At 40.8% G+C, this 24131-nt stretch overlaps 1 protein-coding gene across 5 annotated transcripts; it reads right to left on the bottom strand.

The window, feature by feature from the left end:
• Positions 1-692: 692 nt before the first annotated feature.
• Positions 693-18648, bottom strand: Zfp606 (zinc finger protein 606). 5 transcript variants are annotated; one of them, NM_001310620.1, is made up of 8 exons: positions 18222-18623; positions 17182-17264; positions 16437-16493; positions 15902-15993; positions 15747-15810; positions 7232-7358; positions 6884-6979; positions 693-4571 (listed from the first exon to the last, which is right to left on the bottom strand). In NM_001310620.1, the coding sequence occupies exons 5-8, from the start codon at positions 15750-15752 to the stop codon at positions 2590-2592; spliced, it is 2211 nt and encodes a 736-aa protein (NP_001297549.1). In that variant the 5' UTR covers positions 15753-15810; positions 15902-15993; positions 16437-16493; positions 17182-17264; positions 18222-18623; the 3' UTR covers positions 693-2589. The 5 variants fall into 5 exon arrangements, 4 of the variants coding, with proteins under 4 accessions (NP_001297549.1, NP_080388.2, XP_006540383.1 ...); NM_026112.4 differs by lacking the exon at positions 15747-15810; XM_006540320.3 differs by lacking the exon at positions 15747-15810 and having other exon boundaries at positions 1279-4571; positions 16358-16493; positions 18222-18648.
• Positions 18649-24131: the final 5483 nt, after the last annotated feature.

Raw genomic sequence — 24131 nt, 5'->3', positions numbered from 1 at the left:
AAAAAAAAAGCCGTCACCTTGGACAGGACACAATAGGCACAGTTGAGACCTTCAGGTAGCAATCTAAAGCAGCAATCCACATCATTGAATGGAAGGTGGACTGGGCAGAGTTGAGTTGGGGAGGAATAGAAGATGGAGTTCAAAAGGACAATGAACAGAACCATATATAATCTGGAATCAGGATAAAAAAAGCAGTCCTGGGAGTGCTGAGCATACTACCAATAGTTTTGACACTTCAGTGCTATCTAAGACTATACATAAGAAGTGACAGGGAATTCTTCCAGGGGGTGGAACAGTAGTCCAGGAATTTTGGAAGAGGTTCTGGAGAATAGAATATAGGCCTTGCACCTTATACAAGCTAAGTAAACCTTCCATCCTGTTCTATGCTTTTAGCCCTGGAACTTTGACTTCATGGAAGGTCCTTTTAGAAACCTTTTTAAGAGATAATATTGCTTGATAATAAGGCTATAAAATAAGATGCCAGAGTATTTATGGAATATTGCATATGATGTATGGAATTCCTCAGGAGTTTATAAATCTAAGAAATGGAGCTTGTTTGGGATATTAAAATGCAAGATCCATATCATTTTGGCAGAATGATTCTGAATACATCTTTTCACTCTTTTACAGAGGTCATATTAGTATTTTATCCAGGAGTCTTTGCAAAAATCACAATAAAAAGGTCATCAATTACTTTTTGCCATAACATTTATTAAGTGACTATTAGACCCTGCAAAGGCGGGCACTAAATGTTACATCCTAAGTTACCTGAAGCTCTAAGAGTCAGCAGTGAACATAGTGTCTTAACACTAGTATGCTACCAATTTTTACCACAGTGTGTGTGTGTGTGTGTGTGTGAGGTCCAGGACTGTAAAAGGTTAGATGAATCTTATGTGCCCAATTTCTTCTTAATACCCGCATATCTAGAAACAACCCTTGCCTGAGTCCATGATTCCCTTTTGCTCCTTTTCTCCTGAAAAGAAACGTCCTTACTGTTGGTGATGAACTCAGCAGGACTCTCGTCCTGAGTCTTTCCTCCCATCAAGCAATCACTTCATGCAGAGAAGAGGCTAATAATGAACTCAGAGGGTACCTTGAAGACTGGTGTGCCAATGGATACTAGTTTCCAACAGTCAAAGAACAAACACTCTTGCCTCTGCTTTGTCAGGGGCACGTCTGAACCCCCGTGGGAAAAGTCCTTACACTTGCTCAAGTTCGCACTGCCCGGGTGTCTGTAACCCTTAAACCCAGGACCCATAAAACACAGTGGTTTCCATGTCCTTCTCAGAGCTGTTCATATTCCAAAGAGATTGTGGTTTACATAGTAGAAATCCTTCAGGATACAGGAATTAGGTAACCAGGTTTCCATTAGTTAGGATTTTCTTGAATTTTATTATCAAATATTATAAAAACACTGAACAAAAGTGAGAAAACACAGTGGTTAAAAACACCAACTCTGGAGCCAAACTATCTTAAAACTGAACTCCCTACTAGATGTGTCTCTTGGATACATTTACTCAACACCTCTGCTTCTGTTAATTCATTTGAAAACCTGGGGGTAGTAATAATGCCTATTTCATAGAGTTAAGGGAATTGAACAAGTTAATATTTTTTAAAAAACATTTAAGAGGAGGCCTAGCACATGGTGCTTATATATTTGTAAAACAAAAAATAAAACTAAACTTAAAAAAAAAAAACCAAACAAAGTCTTAAATTAACTGAGTTAATTTCTCCATGGTTCTAAGAGGTCTTTATCCAAACACACATGGATGTTATAGTAGGTGTTTATATACAATTGTATCCTTATTGTTGTTTCTTCTGTTATGTATATTGCTAGTGCCCACAATTATAATTTATAGTGACTGCCTATAAGTTATAAGCTAACTGTCCAATAATTCACTGATACGTACCAAACGGACACTGACACTACATTATTGAGTACTGGTTTCTGTTTCAAAACTCAGTCTCATATTTCTAGGCAATAGTCTTTCTATCTTCTATCATTCGGGATCTCCTTTACTAATCTTTTCTAAAGAGGTTAACCTTGATCAACAGTGAATGCCCCACTCAGTACTACACTAGTTTTTTTTTTCATTAATTCAGACTTAGTATTCCATATTCTATCACTTAAAGAGTACCTAGACCCTCCCCTTGTATTATCAGAATCTGTTTCTATCATTATGCACAAAATGCTAATGTGAAGCTTTCCATCTAATATTCCAGGTAGTATCTTTCCAGTTAAACTATTCTTGGCACAAGACTTTCCTCTTAATAATGCACAAACTTCTACATTTTGATCTACAGATTAGAGCTTTTGCTAGAATACTTTATTCACCTAATCATGTTTCTCAAATATGGATTCCTTGTGGACCACATAAGAAGCTTAGAACTTTTTTTCCTGTAATTTCCTACCATTGAATACAGGCTACATAACTGCTGAAAGGTTTTCTCATTTATAAACTCATAAAGTTTCTTCTAAAGAGATTTCTTGCTGTATAGTAAAGACAATTTAACTAAATTCTTAGTGAAAAACTTTCCTCTTGGTTATACTTATAGGGTTTTCTGCCCCCAAAGTCTTTGCCAATTCAGTTACAGTTTTTCTTCACTATGGTTTTTCTGATGTTGAAGTAAGGCCGAATGACCACTAAAGGCTCTTCCACACTGATTGCATATAAAGCGTTTCTCGCCACTATGCATTCTCTGATGAATAATCAGGGAAGAATTCTTACAGAAAGCTTTTTCACAATGATTACATTTGTAGGGTTTCTCTCCGGTATGGTTTCTCAAGTGTACAATAAGGGAAGAACTCTCATTAAATGCCTTCCCACACTCATTACACCTGTACGGTTTCTCTCCAGTATGAGTTCTCCGGTGTGCAATTAGGTGAGAGCTACAATTAAAGGATCGTTCACATTGATTACATTTATACGGTTTCTCACCAGTGTGAATTCTCCGATGAGCAACAAGGTGACAGCTCTGACTGAAGGATTTTCCACATTTATTGCACTCATAGGGCTTTTCTCCAGTATGAGTCCTTTGATGCCTAACAAGATGAGCCATCTGGCTACAGGATTTTCCACATTTATTACATTCATAGGGCTTAATTCCAGAATGGATAATTTCATGTTTTGTAAGGGCTGAACGCTCTCTGAAAGCTTTGCCACATTCTTGACAGTTATAAGGTTTCTCTCCCGTGTGAGTTCTCTGGTGAGCAATAAGATGGGAGCTCCAGCTGAAGGACTTTCCACACTCAGTACATTTATATGGTTTTGCTCCAGAGTGAGTTCTTTCATGTTTACTAAGGGCTGAATAATCCCTAAAAGCTTTTTCACATTCATCACATTTAAAGGGTTTCTCTCCAGTATGCATCCGCATGTGGGCAATGAGATGGGAACTCCAGCTAAAAGACTTGCCACATTCAGTGCACTCAAAAGGTTTTTCTCCAGTGTGAGTTCTCTGATGTCCAATAAGATGGGAGTTCCAGTTGAAAGATTTTCCACATTCATTACATACATAAGGTTTTTCTCCTGTATGGATTCTTGTGTGTACAATAAGATGAGAATTCCAACTGAAGGCTTTCCCACATTTGTTACATTCATAGGGTTTTACTCCAGTGTGTGTCCGTTCATGCTTAGTAAGGGCTGAACGATTCCTAAAAACTTTTCCACATTTATCACATTCATAGGGTTTCTCTCCAGGATGAGTTTTCTTATGCTGAATAAGGTAAGAGCTCCAGATAAAAGATGTTCCACATTTGTTGAATTCATAGGGTTTCTCTGCAGTGTATGTGCTTGTATGTTGAGTAAGTAATGAGTCGTAACCAAAGACTTTCTCCCATTCATTGTATTTATATGTTTTTTCTACACTGCCAATTTTTTGATGTTCCATAAAAGATGAGAAATAAAAGATATTCTCATATTCCTTATATTTCTCATACTGGTTTCCTCCAATTTGAAGTTTGGGGTATTCAATAAGTGATGGGCTCTGGTTAAAGATTTGATGGTATTCCTTATATCCATAGAGTTTTTCTCCTGTATGTACTGCTTTATGATCACCAAATTGTATAATATGATTGAAAGACTTCACAGCATCAGTACATTTGAACAGATTATCTCCAGTTTGCATTTTTGCAGGGTATACAGGCTGAACAGACTGGCAAAAGGCTTTATTATAATCACTATTTTCACAGGTAACCTTATCTGCATACATTATGGCTGAATTACAGCTCCAACTTTCAAGATGTGTATCAGGTTTGTAGAAACGTTCTAATTGTGAAACTCTCTGAGATGGAATTAAGTTTAAGCTTTGGCTGTACTCTGTGCCAAGTTCACAGAATTCAGACCCTCGTTGAGAAAGTACTTGTTTTTGCATAAAGACCATTTGCCTCATACCTGTGCTCTGGTTCATGTGATACATTTCTAACTGGTCGCCATATCCCAGAACTCCTAGCCTGGAGAGCCAAGGATTATCCCATATGTATCTTTCTAACATCATTCCATTGCTGGATTGTTCTTCCTCAGAAACACTCTGTGCTGGAATCAGCGCTTTGCTTTCAGTATTCCTCATCCACTCTGAAACAGAAGGGAGGACTGTAAGTGCAAAAGACCTCAGTATGCACTGGTCAGATTTATTATTCATACTATGGAAAAGGCTAAAGTATATTTCATTTTCAAGTCCAGACATAAAAGCCAGAGAAATAGTGAAAAGTAAACAATAGCTGAATATAAAAGAAAGTATATCATGACACTAATAAAACTTATGAGGAGCACTTTCACATGAAAAGGAGGTTTTACAGGAAAAAGTTAGCTATGCAGGACTGAGCTACTCAAACCATGCACATTACTAAACTGGCTTGCTTCATGACTCATCCTTACCTAACCACTAAGAATCGAGACTATGAAATGAAATGCTGTAAATATAATAGCTTTTCATGTTCACAGCCTTGAAGCAGATATAGCAGTTTCTCTAGAGAGCTTGTAATTAATGACATTTCTAGTGAAGATGTGCTTTCTTTCTAAAGATCTGGAGTATGTGTGTTCTCAGCTGTATAAGTATTACTGCCTACATGATCAATCTCCAATAAGCACAATGGATTCTGACTTAAGCTCAACCATGTTTCATAGTAGGCAACTTCACAGATGATCACAATTTCTGTTTGGCTTCTTCTGGACCCTATGGATATTGCTTTATATTCTTTTGTATAATAAACTATTATCCTGATGGTAGTGAATTTCAAGTCCTATAAGTCATCCTAGTGTTATCAACAGGGTAGCAGAGGATGCCTCTGACAAAAAGACACAGTGAATACTAGTAGAAAGAAAGGAAAGAAGGAAGGAATGCACAACGAACAAAGGAGAGAGTGTAGGGGTGATAGGATGAAGGGAGAGGAGGGAAGGGAAGAAAGGAAGGGCTTAAGGAATAAGCATGCAGGCTTTTGGCAAGTAATGTTTAAGTCATTAAATAGAGTTATAATTCACTTCTGTATTATAATCTCTCTCTCTGTATGTGTGTGTGTGTGTGTGTGTGTGTGTGTGTGTGTGTGTGAGTATGATAAAGTATCGCCGAAAGATTTCAAACCGGGTGTTATAATAAACTTCTACTACAAAATTTGTCATTCCAGAATCCAGTCAAGATTTAAACACATAAGACAGAGGGCAATATCATCAGAGTTTAGAGATTCTTCTAAAGAAGCAATTCCTATGACCACTACAAGAAGAAGACCTCAGTTCAATTCCTAGCTAACAACTATCTATAACTACAGTTCCAGAGAATCTAATGCCCTGTTCTGACCTCTGTGGCCTCTGGCAATGCATATACATCAGGCACACACACATACCCATAAAAAATTAAAATATTTTTAAGCAAGCAAGTAAGTAATGCTAAGAGGAGCTGAAGAAATGGCTCAGCAGTTAAGAAAATATTACTGAGGATTTGAGTTCAGTTTCCAGCTTTTAAGTCAGATAGCATAAAACTACCTATAAGTTTAGGCACCTGCACTAGCTTGTGTGCTCGTGCACACACATAAACATACAAAAAAAATTAAAAGAAAAATGCTAAAAGAATTCCTTTAGGCTGACATGGAAAAACACTAGAAAACAACTCAAATGACACTACTAAAGAAATCATATTTTTTTCTGTTTTTGCGGACAGGGTTTCTATGTAGCCTTGCCTGTCCTACAACTCAATATGTAGACCAGGTTAGCCTTGAACTCACCTGCCTCTGCCTCCCAAGTGTTCAGAATTAAAGGCATGCACCACCACACCCAGTGAAATTACCCAGCGAATAGGATTGACTTATCTGATTTTAGAGATAAGACAACAATACAACAATAAGGCAGTAACAAACCAAGCAATTGCCAAGGAAAAGAGAAGTGGTGACCGGTACACCGAGAAGCACCAGAAAGTGGCAATGTGGTACAGAGCAGTGAGTGTATGTGAGATTTCAACACACATTTTATGTCGCTTTGACTTTTTTAAACCATGAGAAAACAGTCTATATTCAAAAACTATTTTTTGTAAATAAGTCTTTAAAGCCATAGACTACAGTTTAGAATTTTAAAAATAAATTTTAACATAGGTAAATATCTGAGACCTTAGCTTAGGGAAGTTACAGGAAATATGAACAACCACAAAGCAGACAGAAAAGTGTGTGTGTGTGTGTGTGTGTGTGGTGTGGGGTTGGGGGAATGACTTAGGATACAATGTAGTTTTATGAGAGGCTCTGCTCTCAATCAGTAGTAGATGAAAAGGAAACATGAAGTTGAAAACACCCTCGAGGGAATTCTGAATGTATCAGAAAATAACTTCTCCACCTTTAGCCCATTTCTCAAAAAGGAGAGCTTTGAGGTCAAGTTCTTCATTTATGCCTGGGGCATCACCTCACCTGGACAACTGCTTTTAGGATATCCTTGCTCCACTGACCATGGCTCTTCTCCTTGTTCCAAAAGGGAGATGACTTCAGGCTTAGCAATCTGATTCCCTACATATGGAGGGAAGACATGTGACTTTGGTGAGAAAGTTATGGAGTTGCCAAGGAAATCTTCCCTTGCCTAGTCTTCCTCATGCAGAATATACACAGCCTTCTCCTTTCATACTTTCATAAACATTAGGAATTTCATCCCTGAATTTCAAAGTTCAAGATAATCTTAGCCCCTCAGAGATACAACATACTTCTTTCACAGGATAGCTGAAGACACTGTGGAGGAAATGGCTTTGTCAGTTTTCACCTTACCCACAGAAAGTAGGTGTCCATAGGTCTCCAGCATCACATCACGGTACAGAGTCCGCTGAACAAGGTCTAGCTGTCCCCATTCTTCTTGGGTAAAGGCCACAGCCACATCTTTGAAAGTCACTGGTTCCTGAAAGAGCATATATGATCCTTCTCAGCCAGAGGCCAGCCTTTCCGAATTTTCTAGGGATAGAATGAGGCTGATAGCCTTTGAGGAGAGGAGACAGGATGTAAAGGACACACTAGAAGGGTTCAAAAATCTGGCCAGGTGTGGTGATTTACTTTAATAAAGCACTTGGGAGGCAGAGGTAGGTGGATCTCTGTGAGTTTGAGACCAGTCTGGACTACATAGTGAGTTCCAGGACAGCCTGGTCTATATAAAGAGAGACCTGTCTCATTTTTTTTTTTAAATAAAAGATTCTAGCTGTTATGTGTCAAGTTTAACTGAGTAGCACAGCAAAAAGCGTATTCATCAAGACATCTCAAAATCTAGAGGGGAATATGCACACACAACATTAATTAAACATCATGAGTCAAAAAGAGAAACCTGGAGGCAGTTAAGAGACACATAGAGGATCTTCAATGTATTTCCCAGTTTATTTATTAGAAACTAGTTCTGATAATAATGGCCACTATGAACAGAAATTCCACCCACCTTGACAATGCCCTGTCCTCTCATTACATGAATAGCATCTGAGACCAAAGTAGAAAGAGGGTACCTATGGCCCAGAGAGCTTGTGGTAGAAAAACCTTTGCTCCTGTATGTGGACCTGGGACCTGGAAGGTGATCTGGAATCTGCCATCCTGATCACAGGAGAAAGTTTCCTCACTGGTCACTTCCATCAAAGGACTAGAACTAAGTATGAGCAAGATGGCCCAGAGCAACCTGGGCTGAGGGTATTTGTTATAGCAGTGGTCAAAAACAGTTGAGTTAGAAAAAAATTGAAACTGGCTAGCATAGTAGCATCCACCTGCAAAACCAGTTACTCATCAGGGACTGAAGCAAGAAGGTATGAGCTGAGTTACCAGGTTCAATATAAGCCTTCGCAATGATGGTGCCAAAAATAAAAATAGAAACCAGGCATGAGACAGGTCTATAACTCAGGGACTCAGAACATCAATGCAGAAGGATCTAAGTTTGAAGTCTGCCTACACAACCCTGTAAGAACTTGTTTCTAAGCAAAGAAAAACATAAAATCAAAAGGGGAAAAGGAAAATGGAACCTAGAAAACTAGAGAAGATGAACCCCAATCTGATGTGTCTGACTTCTGCAATGATTCTATCTTTATACTTCTAAGAAGTCAATGTGAGACTTGGTGTCTGGCCATGTTCAGAGTGGAACATGAGGTGTTACTGTTACAGGAACAGTGTATGGGTGGTAGGCCACAAACCGTGCATCTATTTGCACCTTAGACCCAAGGACCTTTCTATTTTCAAGGTCCAAATAACTGACTAGAATATGACTCTCTGGTTACATCATTCACTGATATATAATCAACCCTTAGACAAACCTGCTGGGCTCATATGTGTATCACGAATGCACCAGATGCACTCTTGGGGTCCTCTGACTCCCCTCCACAGCTTCTGGCTTTTTTCTCACCTCCCATACCACTTTTCCCACAGCCCTCCTTTGTGTCTGTTTATCACATCTTATCAACAACCTGTCAACTAGCCCTCACTACCTAGTATTCAATATACATTTTTTTTTTTTTTACTCTGCCCAACAGAACTGGATTTACTCTACCTTCCGAAGATGATCTACTTTACACAAACCCCTGATTCTTTTGCAAAGACTGCCTTATAACCCCAAACTGAACCCTTGCAGACACCCTGACACATTCAGTCTCCCTGGAGCCCATCACTGCTGCTGACCTATCCTGAAGCATCTGGGGAGAATGCACATGCACTGATGAATCTTATTTTCAGCAAGGTCTCACCCTGCTGCTTTGAGACTATTAAGCTGGGATGTGGATATCCGCCTTCGCCTTTTCCACACAAAGCACCTAAAAGTGTTGAACATACTATACTCTCTTCATAAAATACTCTCCAACATTGGTGACAAAGTCAATTCCCTACTTTTCTTGTTGAAGTTTGACCCAGACCTGCTTCCTTCAAATTTCCTGTTGTTTCTACAACTTGACAGAGAATTGTAAAAATGTAAGCACAATGAATTTTCTTAGGCAAGCTGAGAGGCCATGCTTACCACCCTGGAGTTTCTAGTCCTTGTTTCTTTCTCTTTATCTCATCCTCCATAACTCTCGAATTTCTAGCAACCACCTTTTCCACATGCTTCCTATGTCCTGTGCACACACACACACACACACACACACACACACAAATGACCATATATATGAAGATATCAGTTATTCTCTTGCAAGTTAAGATGATTATTGATGTTATTAAGTGTATCTTTGTTTATGGTTGGTGGCTTTTGCATCTTTTATGATACCCTGTGTTATTGGTGTTCAAGAGAGTCTCTCTGTGTATCCTTGGTTGTCTTGGAACTCACTCTATAGACCAGGCTGGCTTCAAACTCAAGAGATCTGCCTGCCTCTGCCTCTCAAGCGGTGGGATTAAAGGTGTATACCATCACCACCCAGTTCTATATTATTTCTTAAAGTAGTTCTATCCTTTATATTCTTTTTGGACTCTTCTGCTGAATATTGGTTTTCTTAGATAACTAACACTGTCTGATTATCCCCCTTGTGTGTCATAGTCTTGGCAGAGATAGGAGCCCAGGAATCTATTTCCAGTACAGAATTCTTTCCATCCACTCCCTCACTGAACTAATTTTTGTCCTGTAGCATCCTGTTCTGATTTGCATTGAAACCTCTCCAGACAGAGAGTTGGCTGAATCTACTATCTGGGAGTTAAGGAGCACAAGGTAAAGAGAAAGAAACAGATGGTAAAAAATACATAAAAATACATACTAGCAATCAAATACATTCAAACTAAAGTAATGTATTTACAAGCACCTTTCTGACCTCACAACTAAAAACAACACCACCACCTGATGTTAAGTGTGAGCAAAGATGTAAGAAAATGGGTATTTTCTCTCAGAACGGAGGTGGCTGCAGTTATAGGAGACCAGCATGGAGATACTAGCAGCAGCAGCAACAACAACAACAACAACAACACTCCCTAAATCCCAAGACCCAGTAAAATTCTGCTTCTAGGGTCATACATAAGCAAGCAGTTAAACATATACAACGTGAGATAACAGAACACTGGCACAGCTTTGGCTGAAATGGCAGTGAGAACAGCAGTAGAAGATTTAGAAGCCCATCCATAAAAGGATGGGTAGAATGGAATTTGGTGAAGGGTAGTTCCTGGGAGTAAGAAAGAACAAACCTGACCTGTTTATTTCTACCAATGAGAAAATACCTCAAACTTTATCAAAGTAGGCTTTTAAAAAACTACACACAGAGCTGAAGAGATGGCTCCAGGGTAAAGAGCATTGATTGCTGTTGCACAGTACTGGTTTTAATTCCCAACACCCACATGGCAGGCAGCTCACAACCAGCAGTAACTCCAGTCTTAGGTAATCCACTGCCCTCTTCTGGATTCCACAGGCATTGTATGCACTCGGGGCATAGACAAACATGCAGGTACAACACCCATTACACATAAACAAAACCAAAAACCTTCAAAGCTAGTTGTAGATTTGTGAAAGAGATTGTATTGCCTAAAGTTCTACATATAAAAATGGACTCTGTATACAAGGAATCCATTCATGTTCACTTTCTCCAACAGATTGAAGACTAAGTAAAGACTGAAAAATAAAGCAAATATGGTAAAACAATTAACTACAGGATTTGTCAGGGAAGGTCTCCCTCCCTCTGTGGTTTGTTTCTTGAGACAGGGTCTCTATATGCATCCCTGCCTAGCCTAGAGCTTGATATACAAATCAGGCTGGCCTGGAACATAGATGTCTGAATGTCTCTGCCTCTCTAGTCCTGTTATTTAAGGCATATGCCGTCACACCTGGCTACAGTAGCTGTTTATTCAGAGATAGGGTTTAATTACTCTTTATACTTTGTTGTAATTACAGAGCTTGCCAAAAAATATCCAGAATTTTAAAAAGAAATATCAAACTAGGCCTGTAAAGACAGTTAGTCCTCCAGGTGAATATACCATGTTGGGGCCACAAAATCAAAGGAGGCCTCATCTCAGGGATAAAGGCCCATTAAATACCTTTAGTCTGCAAATAAAAATGAAAAACCCAGCAGCTGAAAGTGATAGTGGATGGCAGTAGGCAGCAGTTTCTGCGGAGGACATCCTCATCACCAAGAGCAGGGAAGAAATAAAGGGTTCCGAGTTACCTGAGGTACTGGGGTGAGACTGCAGAGCACAGGTAATGCTCACAAGCCGGGCCTGTATCTTCCAGTCATATGGTGGAATGACTTGCGGAAATGTTTCAAATTCTTGCAAATGTCCTTGTATATATATTACTTTGTATGTATGTTGTGCCTTTCTTTACCTAGGCATTCCTGGGATGTTTGCAAACTAGCCACACTTAAACCATGGGGCCTAAGGCTGATGAACTACATCTTAGCTGTCTGCTTCATAAAGCTGCTAACTGTCTCAACTCCCCAAGTTTCCTCCTTCATGGAACCTATGGCATTCATAAGTTTTTTCATTATTAATTCTATATATATGTTTTGGGTGCTATATTTTTAATTTATATTAGTGCCTGTGTGGGTATATGCCATGGGACACTTGTGAAGTCAGCTCTCTTCATCCACCAAGGACTGTTAGTTGGCAAGCATACTGCCTGCTGGCCCATCTTACTAGTCAGTCTTTTCTGTTTGTTGTTGTTGCTAGGGGCTAATATTTATTTTTTTATTTATGCATGTGTGTCTGTGTAAATGTATGGCACTGTGTGAAGGTGCCAGTCAAATCCAGAGCAGGGTATCAGATCCTCTGGAGCTAGAGTCACATGTAGTTGTGAACCACCTATCATGGATGCTGGGAACCAAACTCAGGTCCTCTGAACAATAAGTGCTCTCAAGCACAGAGCCATCTCTCCAGTCCCCAGCTTGCTTATTTATATTTATTTATTTACTTCAAGGACAGGACCTCAAACTCATGGTTCTCCTGCCTTAGCCTCCAAAGTGCTAAGACTATAAGCATGTCCTATCATACCTGGCTAGTATTAGCATTTCAACACAAGATCTTCGTAGAAAACAGTCTTTGCACATAATGGATAACGAGTGCACTCATGTTAGCCAAGCCTCTCAACTGTCATGTAGAAAGCCTTGGTGGATCATTATAGAGAGCATTTGCGGATTTGGTAAGCTCCCTGGTTATTTTTTTAAGCAAACTGGGATATTATCACTAAAACTGTTTTCACTATTCTATGAAAGAACAGGATCTAGGGTTCTACTAGATAAAATTTTACTGACACATTTCCAAGATACAGCTGAGATGGCAGCTTTTGATGTTTCCACCAGGTGAATGCTTTATTTCAGTAATTAACTTGGAGAGAGCCATACAGGAACAACAGGCTCATTGTGTACCTCACAATCCTGCTTAATTGGGAAGTTCTAGCTGGCTGTGGTGACGAATGCCTTGGACCCAGGACCGGGGAGGCAGAGGGAAGTAGAGTAGATCTCTTCTGAGTTCCATGCCAACGCAATAGCAAGTTCCAGGCTAAGGAGGATCTTAAGAAACCAATACAAGAACAGTTCAAAATTAAAGTCCAAGTTTCCAACAGGGAAAATTCCAAAGTAGTGATCTGGGAAGAGAGCCAGGACTGCGTTCTCAGAAATCACAACTCTTCAGACATTACAAAGTGTTGTTATTTAACTGTTTTATTTTTCTCAGCAATAACTAGTCATTTTCAGAATCGCTCACATAGGTTAACCATAGAGTACAGCATAGCGGTTAGTCAGGCTTCTTCACAGCATTGGATCCTAGCTAACTTGTACTCTCCCGAGACTGACTCGTGACCCGCTAGTCTTCCTAGCCTACCTTTACTGCTGATGGTTTTGTCACAGGATGTGGAAATGATGTTCATATTGTGACAGCAGTGAGCCTTGGCCACTCAAGTTCTGAAGCCAGATAACCATCACCCTGTATCCCTCCATCCAGGCCCTTCTGCTTCCCAGGGACAGTGGGACTGCCATGTGATGACAGCACACTTTCAATGCAGTTCACCTGTCAGCTTTGAAACTGTAGGAGGAGGTTTTATTATTATTTTTTTAATGTGAGGGAAGGCATAAAGTTAAATAGAGATGCTACTTTAAAACATTTATCTTGGTATTTCACATTATCTTACTTTATCGTTTCATTATTTTAAGTTACAAGTAAAAGACCTAAATATTCAAACTACTTTTTCCTTTTCATAGTAGAGAGTAAGCAGAATAAATTAAAATTTTATTCATTTTTTAAAAAAAAATTTCCATTTGGAAACATTAAGATTTACAAAACTGGAAAGAGAGAATGGGGGGCGGGGGGTGTGGCTAACTGAGCCTGAGTCATGAAAAGAAACTCTGTATCAGTCGTTTTCAACCTTCTTAATGCTGTGCTTCAGTTCCTCATGTTGTGGTGAACCCCAACCATAAAATTATTTTTGTTGCTACTTCATAATTGTAATTTGGCTACTGTTATAAATTGTAATGTAAATATCTGATATGCAACTTCTGTGAAAGGGCCATTTGACCTCCAAAGAGGTCTTGACCCACACACTGAGAAACACTGCTCTAGGGCATTTTAAAATATAAACTGACACATGGAGGCTTAGCATTTAAACACACTTGCTATTCTATCATGTGCACCGATGTTCTGATCCTAGGACTCATGTTAGGCAGCTCACAAACACATTTAACTCTATCTATAAAGGACCCAATACCTTCTCATCTCTTTGGGTACCTGGGTATACACACACACTCAGAAAATTCTACGTGGCTAGAGAGATTGTTCAGCAGTTAAGAGCACTGGTTGCTCTACAAGTGCACAGACATACATGCAGGCAAAATACCCATACAGATAAATAAAAATCTTTTATTTAAAAATTAAGAAATAATAGGTTGGAAAGATGTGTCAGTGAGTAAAGTCACTTGCTTCTAAGCCTGGCATTTAAATTCTGAATTCAATGTCTGGAACGCACATGAAGGAGAAAGCCAACTCTTCAAGCTGTCCTCAGACCACTCTACCCCCGTCCCATCTCCACATGTGCACCCCCACACATATAAAAACAAATATATTTTCAAAATGATTTTAAATTAATAACCCTTAAAACGTGCCAAGTTGAAGAAGCCAGATTCAAAATGTCATATGTTATGATTCCATTTAAATTAAATGCCTAGACCAGGCAAATCCACAGAGTTGGAAATTGACGAGTGGTTTCCAGGGACTGGAAATAGGAAGAAAGGGAGTGACTACTAAGAGATATAAAGAATAAAGAGTTCTTTTTGGGGAGACAGAAATATTCTAGAATGAGAAGCTGGAAGCACCATTTTGTGACTATATTAAAAACCAATGAACTGTACGACTTAAAAGGGTCAACTTTCTAGTCTGTAGATATTATCTCAATAAAGCTATTATATTTTTAAAAGAGAAAAAAAAATGGCTGGATCTGATGAAGAACCTAGATGTGAGGGAGAACAGTGACAGTATTCCCATACCAACACTCCTGTCCTGTGCTCTCTGAGGAGTTACCCAGGGTGCTCTTACACTCCCAGAGCCCTGCTGGACTCCCCGTGGATCTTGCTGATCTTACTCTATCTACTTCCAGCTTCCAGACCCTGATCAGACTGAAGCCTTTGACACCAGCCTGCCTCTCACAGCCTCTCCCCTGCACACACCTTTCCAGACAAATTCTGGATCATGGTGCCTCGTGAAGCCAACAATTCTGAGGTTTGTAGGTTGGCAACAGGAGTGCAGGCCCACCTGGGTTCTTCCTAGACTCTCCTAACTAAAATCAGCCTGAATGCAGATACCAGTCACAGAGTTCACCCCAGATCTTTAACATACCCGTGGAGCTTCAGGCAGGCCAGACAGCTGCTTACCAGGATGTGCCCACCTGATGCATTGCTTTTACCTCTTTGCTTATTAGTCAAGGTAACGTCCCCCTTCACAATTCTGTAACCCCACTGACCTCTATGCAGACTATGTCTCATCTCTCAAGGCATCGGTGGACTGAGCTGTAGCAGAGTTTAGGGCTTCCCTCCACATCTCAGGCTTCTTGTGTCAGAGCATGACTAGACCCAGGCTAACTGTAAAGTCTCATTAACCAAGTGTGCCACCTTAGAAAGTGGACTGTTAGGTCCTCTAGGTAAAGGCTTACACCTGTTCTTGTTCCCAGAGCAAGCATAGAGTATATTAGTATCCAGCCTGAATCTGATTCTGAACACGTAAGTAAGGAGTTTGGGGGAAGGAGTAAGGGTTGACAGCTAAAAATGGCTTTCATTCATCTCTCTCAGAAGAGCTGATGACAGAGATGTGTCTCAGCTCTGTGGAGAGGCAGGGTGACAGCAAAGCTCTGTATCATAGAAAACTGACTGGATTCCCATACCTGCATTCAGGAATCGCTAATTGGCTGACTCCTTGACCTATGCTGACTCCTTGACCTCTTGCTGCTGTAAATTAAGGAACAGTATCAACTAGGGTGGTCAGGGAAAACCCGGGAACACAGTGACCTTTCAAGGAAAAGCAGAAGTTCCATCTCACCTCGACTTGGGCTACTGGGAGCCCACCTGTCTTTCTTCCGTCCTCCTCAGCGCTTCCCTCCATGTGCCATGCTGGATCCTGAGGACACAGAGCTGTGAATAGAAAAAGAAGTCATGGAGGCACCACTTCCTAGCAGAAGTTCATCATGTACCCTATGGAAATGAGAAGTACGAGGCCCTGCTGCTGCTCCTACCATCACCAGTAAGGAAGAAAGCTACTTCTTTACCCCACAGATGAAGGAGATGGGTCTTGGAGAAGGTGACATGTGAATCCTCACAGCCTTTCTGGTCTGAGCCCTAAGTCTCTAGACACTAATTCTTGTGTTATCTGTCCTAGAGATGTCATCACCACACCACCCCTACACATACTGTTCTGACCCCTCTTTATTCCAGCTCTGTATTGAGAGCGGGACTACAAGCTCCCGTTCTAAAGAACCACTGGGTCACCAGCTCTGACCTCAGCTATGGCAGATCACTGAAGGAAGACGTTAGTACATGGCACCCGACACAGCTGAGGGTACAGGTTCTTGACTCACCCCAGGAGACAGAAGGCTCAGGAGCTGCCATCCCCCAAGACTGGTCCATGAGGGTACCTACAGAGAAGGATCAGATTATGACTGTGGTACAAAACAGTGACTAAATGTAACACAAGAAAAAAGGAGCATGACAAAGTCCTACACAGAACCCAAGGGCATCTAAAAAACAATCCAACATAAGCTGGATCTGCATAGGAGACACCTGTAGACTGTAGACTATGATCTAACAACAAGGCAATGAAAAACAGAACCCTCTGAATGGCTGAATACGTTTCTGATAAGATGTATCACCACCTAATTCTTAATTTTAAGTAGGATACTGCCTTGATGTCTATGGTGATGAAAACAAAGATAAAACTATCACATATCATTATTAACATTGTTTTAAAAATACAGATTAATATTAATAAGTGAAATACAGTATTAACGGTGAAAAACACAAGAGAACTAAAAACATTTTGACTGTATATATTGTCTTCAAAAGAGTTCTATGAGTTACTAGAATATCTTATAGAGGTCCGTTTTAGAAGCTGACTATCAAATATACAAAACTTACCTTGTTGTTTACGAATACATTTCCTCTTAACGACTACCCTGTTCTAATTTTGTACCAAGACAGCTAGACTGTCTATTATCTCCCAAAGCTGGCAGCCCTTTCTCAGCCCTGACCTACAGTAAGCCTCCTGTAGGGAAAGGTGCAGAGGAAAAAAAAAAAAAAAAAAAAAAAAGCAAGATTTGGACTCACCCCAGGAGGGCCATGGGTTGATGGCAGCCATTCCTGAGGATTAACCAGCCAGGGTCCTGCCCAGGAGCACTGCAAGTATCAGCCTAGAGACAAAGCGAAGAAAAAAAAAAAAAAAAAAAAAGGCAAAATTGGTCCAGTCTCACAAAAAGTCCAGCGAGAACAAAAACAAAGAGAACACATCCACAAAGTTAACAAGACCCCTAAGAAGCATGATAAAAACAAACAAACAAAAAAACCGCGCGCGCACACACACACAAACACACACACACACATTGTGCAGTAAGTGGAGCACAAGTAATACCAGCAATGGGGAGGCAGACAGGAGAATCCCTGGGAATTTCTGACAAGTCAATAGAGTGGAATTAGAAGCTTCCTGGTTCAGAAAGAGACCCTGTCTCAAAGCCAAGATAGAGAGCCACTGAAGAAGATACCTAATACTAACCACATAGTTATCACTGACACAGACACACTTTGGGATAAAGTGTGATCGTCTGCAAAGGTTAAAGCCAAACAACAGCCATCACCACCTGCAAGATCTTCCAGACTCAAGCCCATCGATCCCCTCTCCCCTCCCGTAGTCGCGTCAGAGACAAAAAAAAAAAAAAAAAAAAAAAAAAAAGTCTAGAGTCAGACCCCACAAATGCATGGATTCCGGGTCTTTGTGTGAGGTCCGCAACCGCTTGGTACTGAGTTTGGTACTAAGCACTGGCACACTTACAGAGAGAGACTCAGATACCCTAGGATTTGAGTCAAACAAAGCTCAAGGCAAGCAAGTTGTAAGAATCCTACACCCCCCCCCCCCCCCCCCATAACTCAAGGCAAGCAAGTTGCAAGAACCATGCACGCACACCCTAACGGGACAGCACACACACACCCTCTTGTCACTTCAAATTTAAAAGAACCTGAGCCTTTCCCAAGTCAGGTTTGACGCCCTTTACAGATCTTTGCTTGGAAGGGACCGGTTAAGAGCCTGGCTCTCCTTCAGGGCCTCCGCAACCAGGTCGCTCCAGGCGCTGGTTTCAGCAAGCTTCCCGCCTTACCTGGCTCGCGGCCACTGGCCCTGATTGCACTGCGGCTGAGCTGGCTCGGGGCTGCTGCACCGAGCGTCTGGCTTCTGTCCTGCACCGAGACAACGTCCCAGGCCTGGCCGACTCGGCCCACTAGGGCCGGCCTTTCCCAGTCTGTAGAAACAGCGCACCCAGACCCGGGACCTGGAGGGTCGAGGGCAATGGGGGCACCGAGTCGGCGAGAGAAGAGAAGGCACCCGTTGCACCCCGGCACTGAGCCAGCCCTGGCCGCAGGCGCCGCTTCTCCGTGGCCGTTCCAACGACCTGCCAGGCTCTCCGTGACAACGACATCGGTAGCCCTTCGGTCCGGAATAAGGCCTTACTTTGGCCGCGGACAATGGCGGCCGCACCCCCCAGAGTCGACCAGGACACACCGCGAGGACTATTGGGAGTTGTAGTTTCAAAGAGACGCGCTTCTCGCTGCTACCGGAAGTCGGCCAAGGCCATTTTCAGAGCCTATTCTTCCCAAGTACCGCTCTTGAAGCACCCAGACTCTTAGGTTCCGCTTGTTTCCGAGGCCTAGAAGGGCGGTGGTTCTCTCATTTGCCATCACTCCCCAGGTGATGACAGCAGGATAGTTTGGTAGGCCAGGACCTCAGTTTGAGTCTCAGTAAAATTGCAGCTCAAGCAAGGTAGCTACTTTAAAGTCGGAGCTTGATGAGGGTGAGTGATCTCTAGGAAGCACTTCCCTCAACCTTGACAAAATTGAGAACGTGGTTGTTATTATACCTTTATTTTATTTTTAGACGAAGAACATAATTCTGACTGGCCCCTTGCATATGATTGTTGGAGATTAAATTTCAATGCATGAGTTTTGGAGGTGACAAAAATATACAAACCATAATCTTTATCTTCATTTTTGTTTCCTGATGCCTTTAGATCAAATATGACATGAGAGTTCAAACTTGAACAGAGCCATCAAGTCTTATTTTGGAACGTAAATTCATATCCTGTTTTATACTGACATACTGAATTTTTTGAAACTGGCATTAAGTGATTGAATTTCATAAAATTTACCATCTTTAAAAGACAATAAAGGTTCTTTATTATCAGTCCCTGAAAATGTAAAGTGATAGCTTTGAACTAACTTTTCCCCTTTCCTTTTGTCTCTTGGTCTTAAGAAACGTCAGTTGCAAAAGGCATAGTAACTTGCAGTTTGAGACACTTCTTTGCTAGTATTTCTTGAGCAAATACATGTATCATTACTAAACCCTAAGAAACTGCAAATTTCTTTCTTCCATACAGTTACAAGAACAGAGAGATTTTCTGCACAGACTTAAAATAACAAAGTCAAAGATCTTTAGGTAGTATTAGTATAAAGAAAACAAAACAGGGTGTTTGGATTGAGATTTTGGGGAGAGGCACTCAGAGGTGGCTGGTATCCAAAAGTGATATTGTGTTCAGATCTGAAAGAAAAGAAACCACCTAGTGACTGTATGAGGAAGACATCTTTAAGCATAGAGAACAGCAAGTGTTAAGGCCTCAAAGCCAAATTGGCCTTTTCCTGTTAGAGGAGATTGGAGTCTAGGAGTAGGAGTGAAATGAGATGAGCTTCAGGGTACAGAGGCAGCATCAGGGGGTGGTGCATTAAGGTGGTTTGAGGAAACTGAGGCAAGTCCCATTGTTCTCTAAGTTGTGAACTATGGTTTGAATTTTATTCAGGTAACAAGAGGAAGCCAGTGAAGGACATGTAGAGACCTGATATGAAAATCTAAAGAGTAAGAGACTACCAATGCCAGCTCTATTATACTATACCCAGCAAAACTTTCAATCAGTAGAGATTGAGAAAAAAAGATATTATTTATTATTAGATATTTTCTTCATTTACATTTCAAATGCTATCAAAAAAGTCCCCTATACCCTACCCCCGTCCTGCTCCCCTACCCACTCACTCCCACTTCTTGGCCCTGGCTTTCCCTGTACTGGGGCATATAAAGTTTGCTAGACCAAGGGGCCTCTCTTCCCAATGATAGCCAACTAGGCCATCTTCTGCTACATATGCAGCTAGAGAATGAGTTCTGAGGGTACTGATTACTTCATATTGTTGTTCCACCTATAGGGTTGCAGACCCCTTCAGATCTTGGGTACTTTCTCTAGCTCCTCCATTGGGGGCCCTGTGTTCCATCCTATAGATGACTGTGAGTATCCACTTCTGTATTTGCCAGGCACTGGTAAAGCCTCACAGGAGAGAGCTATATCAGGGTCCTTTCAGCAAAATCTTGCTGGCATATGCAATAGTGTCTGCATTTGGTGGCTGATTATGGGATGGATTCCCGGGTGGGGCAGTCTCTGTATGGTCCATCCTTTCATTTTAGCTTCAAACTTTGTCTTTGCAACTCCTTCCATGGATATTTTATTCCCTATTCTAGGGAGGAATGATGTATTCACAAGTTGGTCTTCCTTCTTGAATTTATTGTGTTTTGGAAGTTGTATCTTGGGTATTCTAGGTTTCTGGGCTAATATCCACTTATCACTGAGTGCATATCAAGTGACTTCTTTTGTGATTGGGTTACCTCACTCACGATGATATCCTCCAGATACATCCATTTGCCCAAGAATTTCATAAATTCATTGTTTTTAATAGCTGAGTAGTACTCCATTGTGTAACTGTACCACATTTTCTGTATCCATTCCTCTGTTTAGGGACATCTGGGTTCTTTCCAGCTTCTGGCTATTATAAATAGGGCCGATATGAACATAGTGGAGCATGTGTCCTTATTACCAGTTGGAACATCTTCTGGGTATATGCCCAGGAGAGGTATTGCTGGATCTACTGGTAGTACTATGTCCAGTTTTCTGGGGGAACCTCCAGACTGACTTCCAGAGTGGTTGTACAAGCTTGCAATCCCACCAGCAATGGAGGAATGTTCCTTTTTCTCCACATCCTCGCCAGCATCTGCTGTCACCTGATTTTTTGATCCTAGCCATTCTGACTGGTGTGAGGTGGTATCTCAGGGTTGTTTTGATTTGCATTACCCTGATGATTAAGGATGTTGAACGTTTTTTCAAGTGCTTCTCAGCCTTTCACTATTCCTCGGTTGAGAATTCTTTGTTTAGCTCTGTACCCCATTTTTAATGGGGTTATTATTAATGGGAAATTTCTGGAGTTCAGCTTCTTGAGCTCTTTGTATATGTTGGATATTAGTCCCCTAGCAGATTTCGGATTGGTAAAAATTCTTTCCCAATCTGTTGGTGACCTTTTTGTCTTATTGACAGTATCTTTTGCCCTACAGAAGCTTTGCAATTTTATGAGGCCCCATTTGATCTTACAGCACAGGCAATTGCTGTTCTGTTTAGGAATTTCCCCCCTGTGCCCATATCTTTGAGGCTTTTCCCCACTTTCTCCTCTATAAATTTCAGTGTCTCTGGTTTTGTGTGGAGTTCTTTGATCAACTTAGACTTGAGCTTTGTACAAGGAGATAAGAATGGATCAATTCACATTCTTCTACATGATAACCACGAGTTGTGCCAGCACCATTTTTTGAAAATGCTGTCTTTCTTCCACTGGATGGTTTTAGCTCCCTTGTCAAAGATCAGGTTACCATAGGTGTGTGGGTTCATTTCTGGATCTTCAGTTCTATTCCACTGATCTACCTGTCTGTTGCTTTAGCAGTACCATGCAATTTTTATCACAAATGCTCTGCACTACAGCTTTAGGTCAGGCATGGTGATTCCCCCAGAGGTTCTTTTATTGCTGAGTGCTATCATAGATTTTTTGTTATTCCAGATGAATTTGCAAATTGCCCTTTCTAACTCGGTGAAGAATTGAATTGGAATTTTGATGGGGATTGCATTGAATCTGTAGATTGCTTTTGGCAGCATACCAATTTTTACTATATTAATCCTGCCAATCCATGAGCATGGGAGATCTTTCCATCTTCTGAGATCTTCTTCAATTTCTTTCTTCAGAGACTTGAAGTTCTTGTCCCCCAGATCTTTCACTTCCTTAGTTAGAGTCACACCAAGGTATTTCATATTATTTGTGAATATTATGAAGGGTGTTGTTTCCTTAATTTCTTTCTCATCCTGTCTATCCTTTGTGTAGAGAAAGGCCACTGATTTGTTTGAGTTAATTTTATATCCAGCTACTGTGCTGAAGCTGTGGGTTTATCAGGTTTAGGAGTTCTCTAGTGGAATTCTTAGGGTCACTCAATATATACTATCATATCATCTGCAAATAGTGATATTTTGACTTCGTCCTTTCCAGTTTGTACCCCATGGATCTCCTTTTGTTGTCAAATTGCTCTGGCTAGGACTTCAAGTACTATATTGAATAGGTAGGGAGAAAGTGGGCAGCCTTGTCTAGTCCCTTATTTTAGTGGGATTGCTTCCAGCTTCTCTCCATTTACTTTGATGTTGTCTACTGGTTTGCTGAATATTGCTTTTATTATATTTAGGTATGGCCCTTGAATTCCTGATCTTTCCATGACTTTTATCATGAAGGGGTGTTGGATTTTGTCAAATGCTTTCTCAGCATCTAATGAGATGATCATGTGATTTTTGTCTTTGAGTTTGTTTATATAATGGATTATGTTGATGGGTTTATGTATGTTAAATCATCCCTGCATCCCTGGCATGAACTTTACTTGGTCCTGATGGATGATCCTTTTGATGTGTTCTTGGATTCAGTTTGCAAGGATTTTATTGAGTATTTTTGCATCGATATTCATAAGGTAAATTGGTCTGAAATTTTCTTTCTTTGTTGGATCTTTGTGTGGTTTAGGTATCAGAGTAATTGTGACTTCATAGAATGAATTGGGTAGAGTACCTTTTGTTTCTATTTTGTGGAATAATTTGAGAAGAACTGGAGTTAGGTCTTCTTTGAAGGTCTGATAGAACTCTGCACTAAACCCATCTGGTCCTGGGCTTTTTTGGTTGGGAGATTATTAATAACTGCGTTTATTTCTTTAGGGTAAATGGGACTCTTAAGATGTTCCTTCTATCGCTCATATGGTCTCAGGTGATCAGGAGGTCCTGGGTGTTCTAGGGGTCCTGTGGCATGGAGAGTTCTCTGGTGCCCTAGATGTTCTAGGCTGAGTTCAAGTAGAAGATGGAGGGGCTGTCCCCAACCTGAATGGATCCCAGTTTCTAGTCAGGTGGGTTCCTTTGTCCTTGTTCCTGTTGGCACAAGACCCTCTGGGATTCTTTGGAGCTGATGTTGTGTTCCACTCACCTGTGATCCCAAGGTGATTCCAAGGTCCTGCGGTGTGGAGAGCACTCTGGAGGAAAACAAGATATTCTATGACAGAGTCAAATTTACACAATACTTATTCCCTAAATCCAGCCTTATAAGAGGTGCTCGAAAGAAAACTCCATCCCAAGAAGGCTTACAATACCCATTAAAATACAGGTAATAAATAATCTCACATCAGCAAACCAAAAGAAGAGAAACACACACACACAGACACACACACACACACACACACACACACACACACACCCCATCACCACCACTGTCAACACCACAACCACTAAATAAATAAAAATATTTATTAATATTAATCATTGTATACCTCAATATCACTGGACTCAATTCTCCAATAAAGTGACACAGGCTAAAAGAATAGATGTGAGAATAGGATCCATCCTTCTGCTGCATACAAGAAACACACCTCAACATCAAAATAGTAATTACCTCAGACTAAAACCCAGTAGCCCTTCTATGCAAATGGCAAACAGGCTGAGAAAGAAATCAGATGGGGAATACCCTTCACAACAGTCACAAATAATATAAAATATGATGATGTAACTCTAAGCAAGCAAGTGAAAGACCTGAATAATAACTTCAAGTCTGTGAAGAAAGAAATTGGAGAAGATATCAGAAAATGGAAAAATCTCCCCATGCTCATGTATTGGCACTATTAACATAGTAAAAATGGCTAT

Source organism: Mus musculus, chromosome 7 (assembly GCF_000001635.26).
Source record: "Mus musculus strain C57BL/6J chromosome 7, GRCm38.p6 C57BL/6J".
NCBI lineage: Eukaryota > Metazoa > Chordata > Mammalia > Rodentia > Muridae > Mus > Mus musculus.
Note: the sequence above shows the minus strand (reverse complement) of the source record. Positions and strands in the feature narration are given on the sequence as shown.

Excerpts from the sequence above, each read along its gene's own strand:
- Zfp606 (NM_026112.4), bottom strand. The coding sequence starts at position 17,212 with ATGGCTGCCATCAACCCATGGCCCTCCTGGG. Across the intron at positions 7,359-15,901 it reads TCCCAGTAGCCCAAGTCGAG|GAACCAGTGACTTTCAAAGA; the intron begins GTGAGATGGAAC and ends ATGCTCTTTCAG. Across the intron at positions 6,980-7,231 it reads TGGACACCTACTTTCTGTGG|GGAATCAGATTGCTAAGCCT; the intron begins GTAAGGTGAAAA and ends CTCCATATGTAG.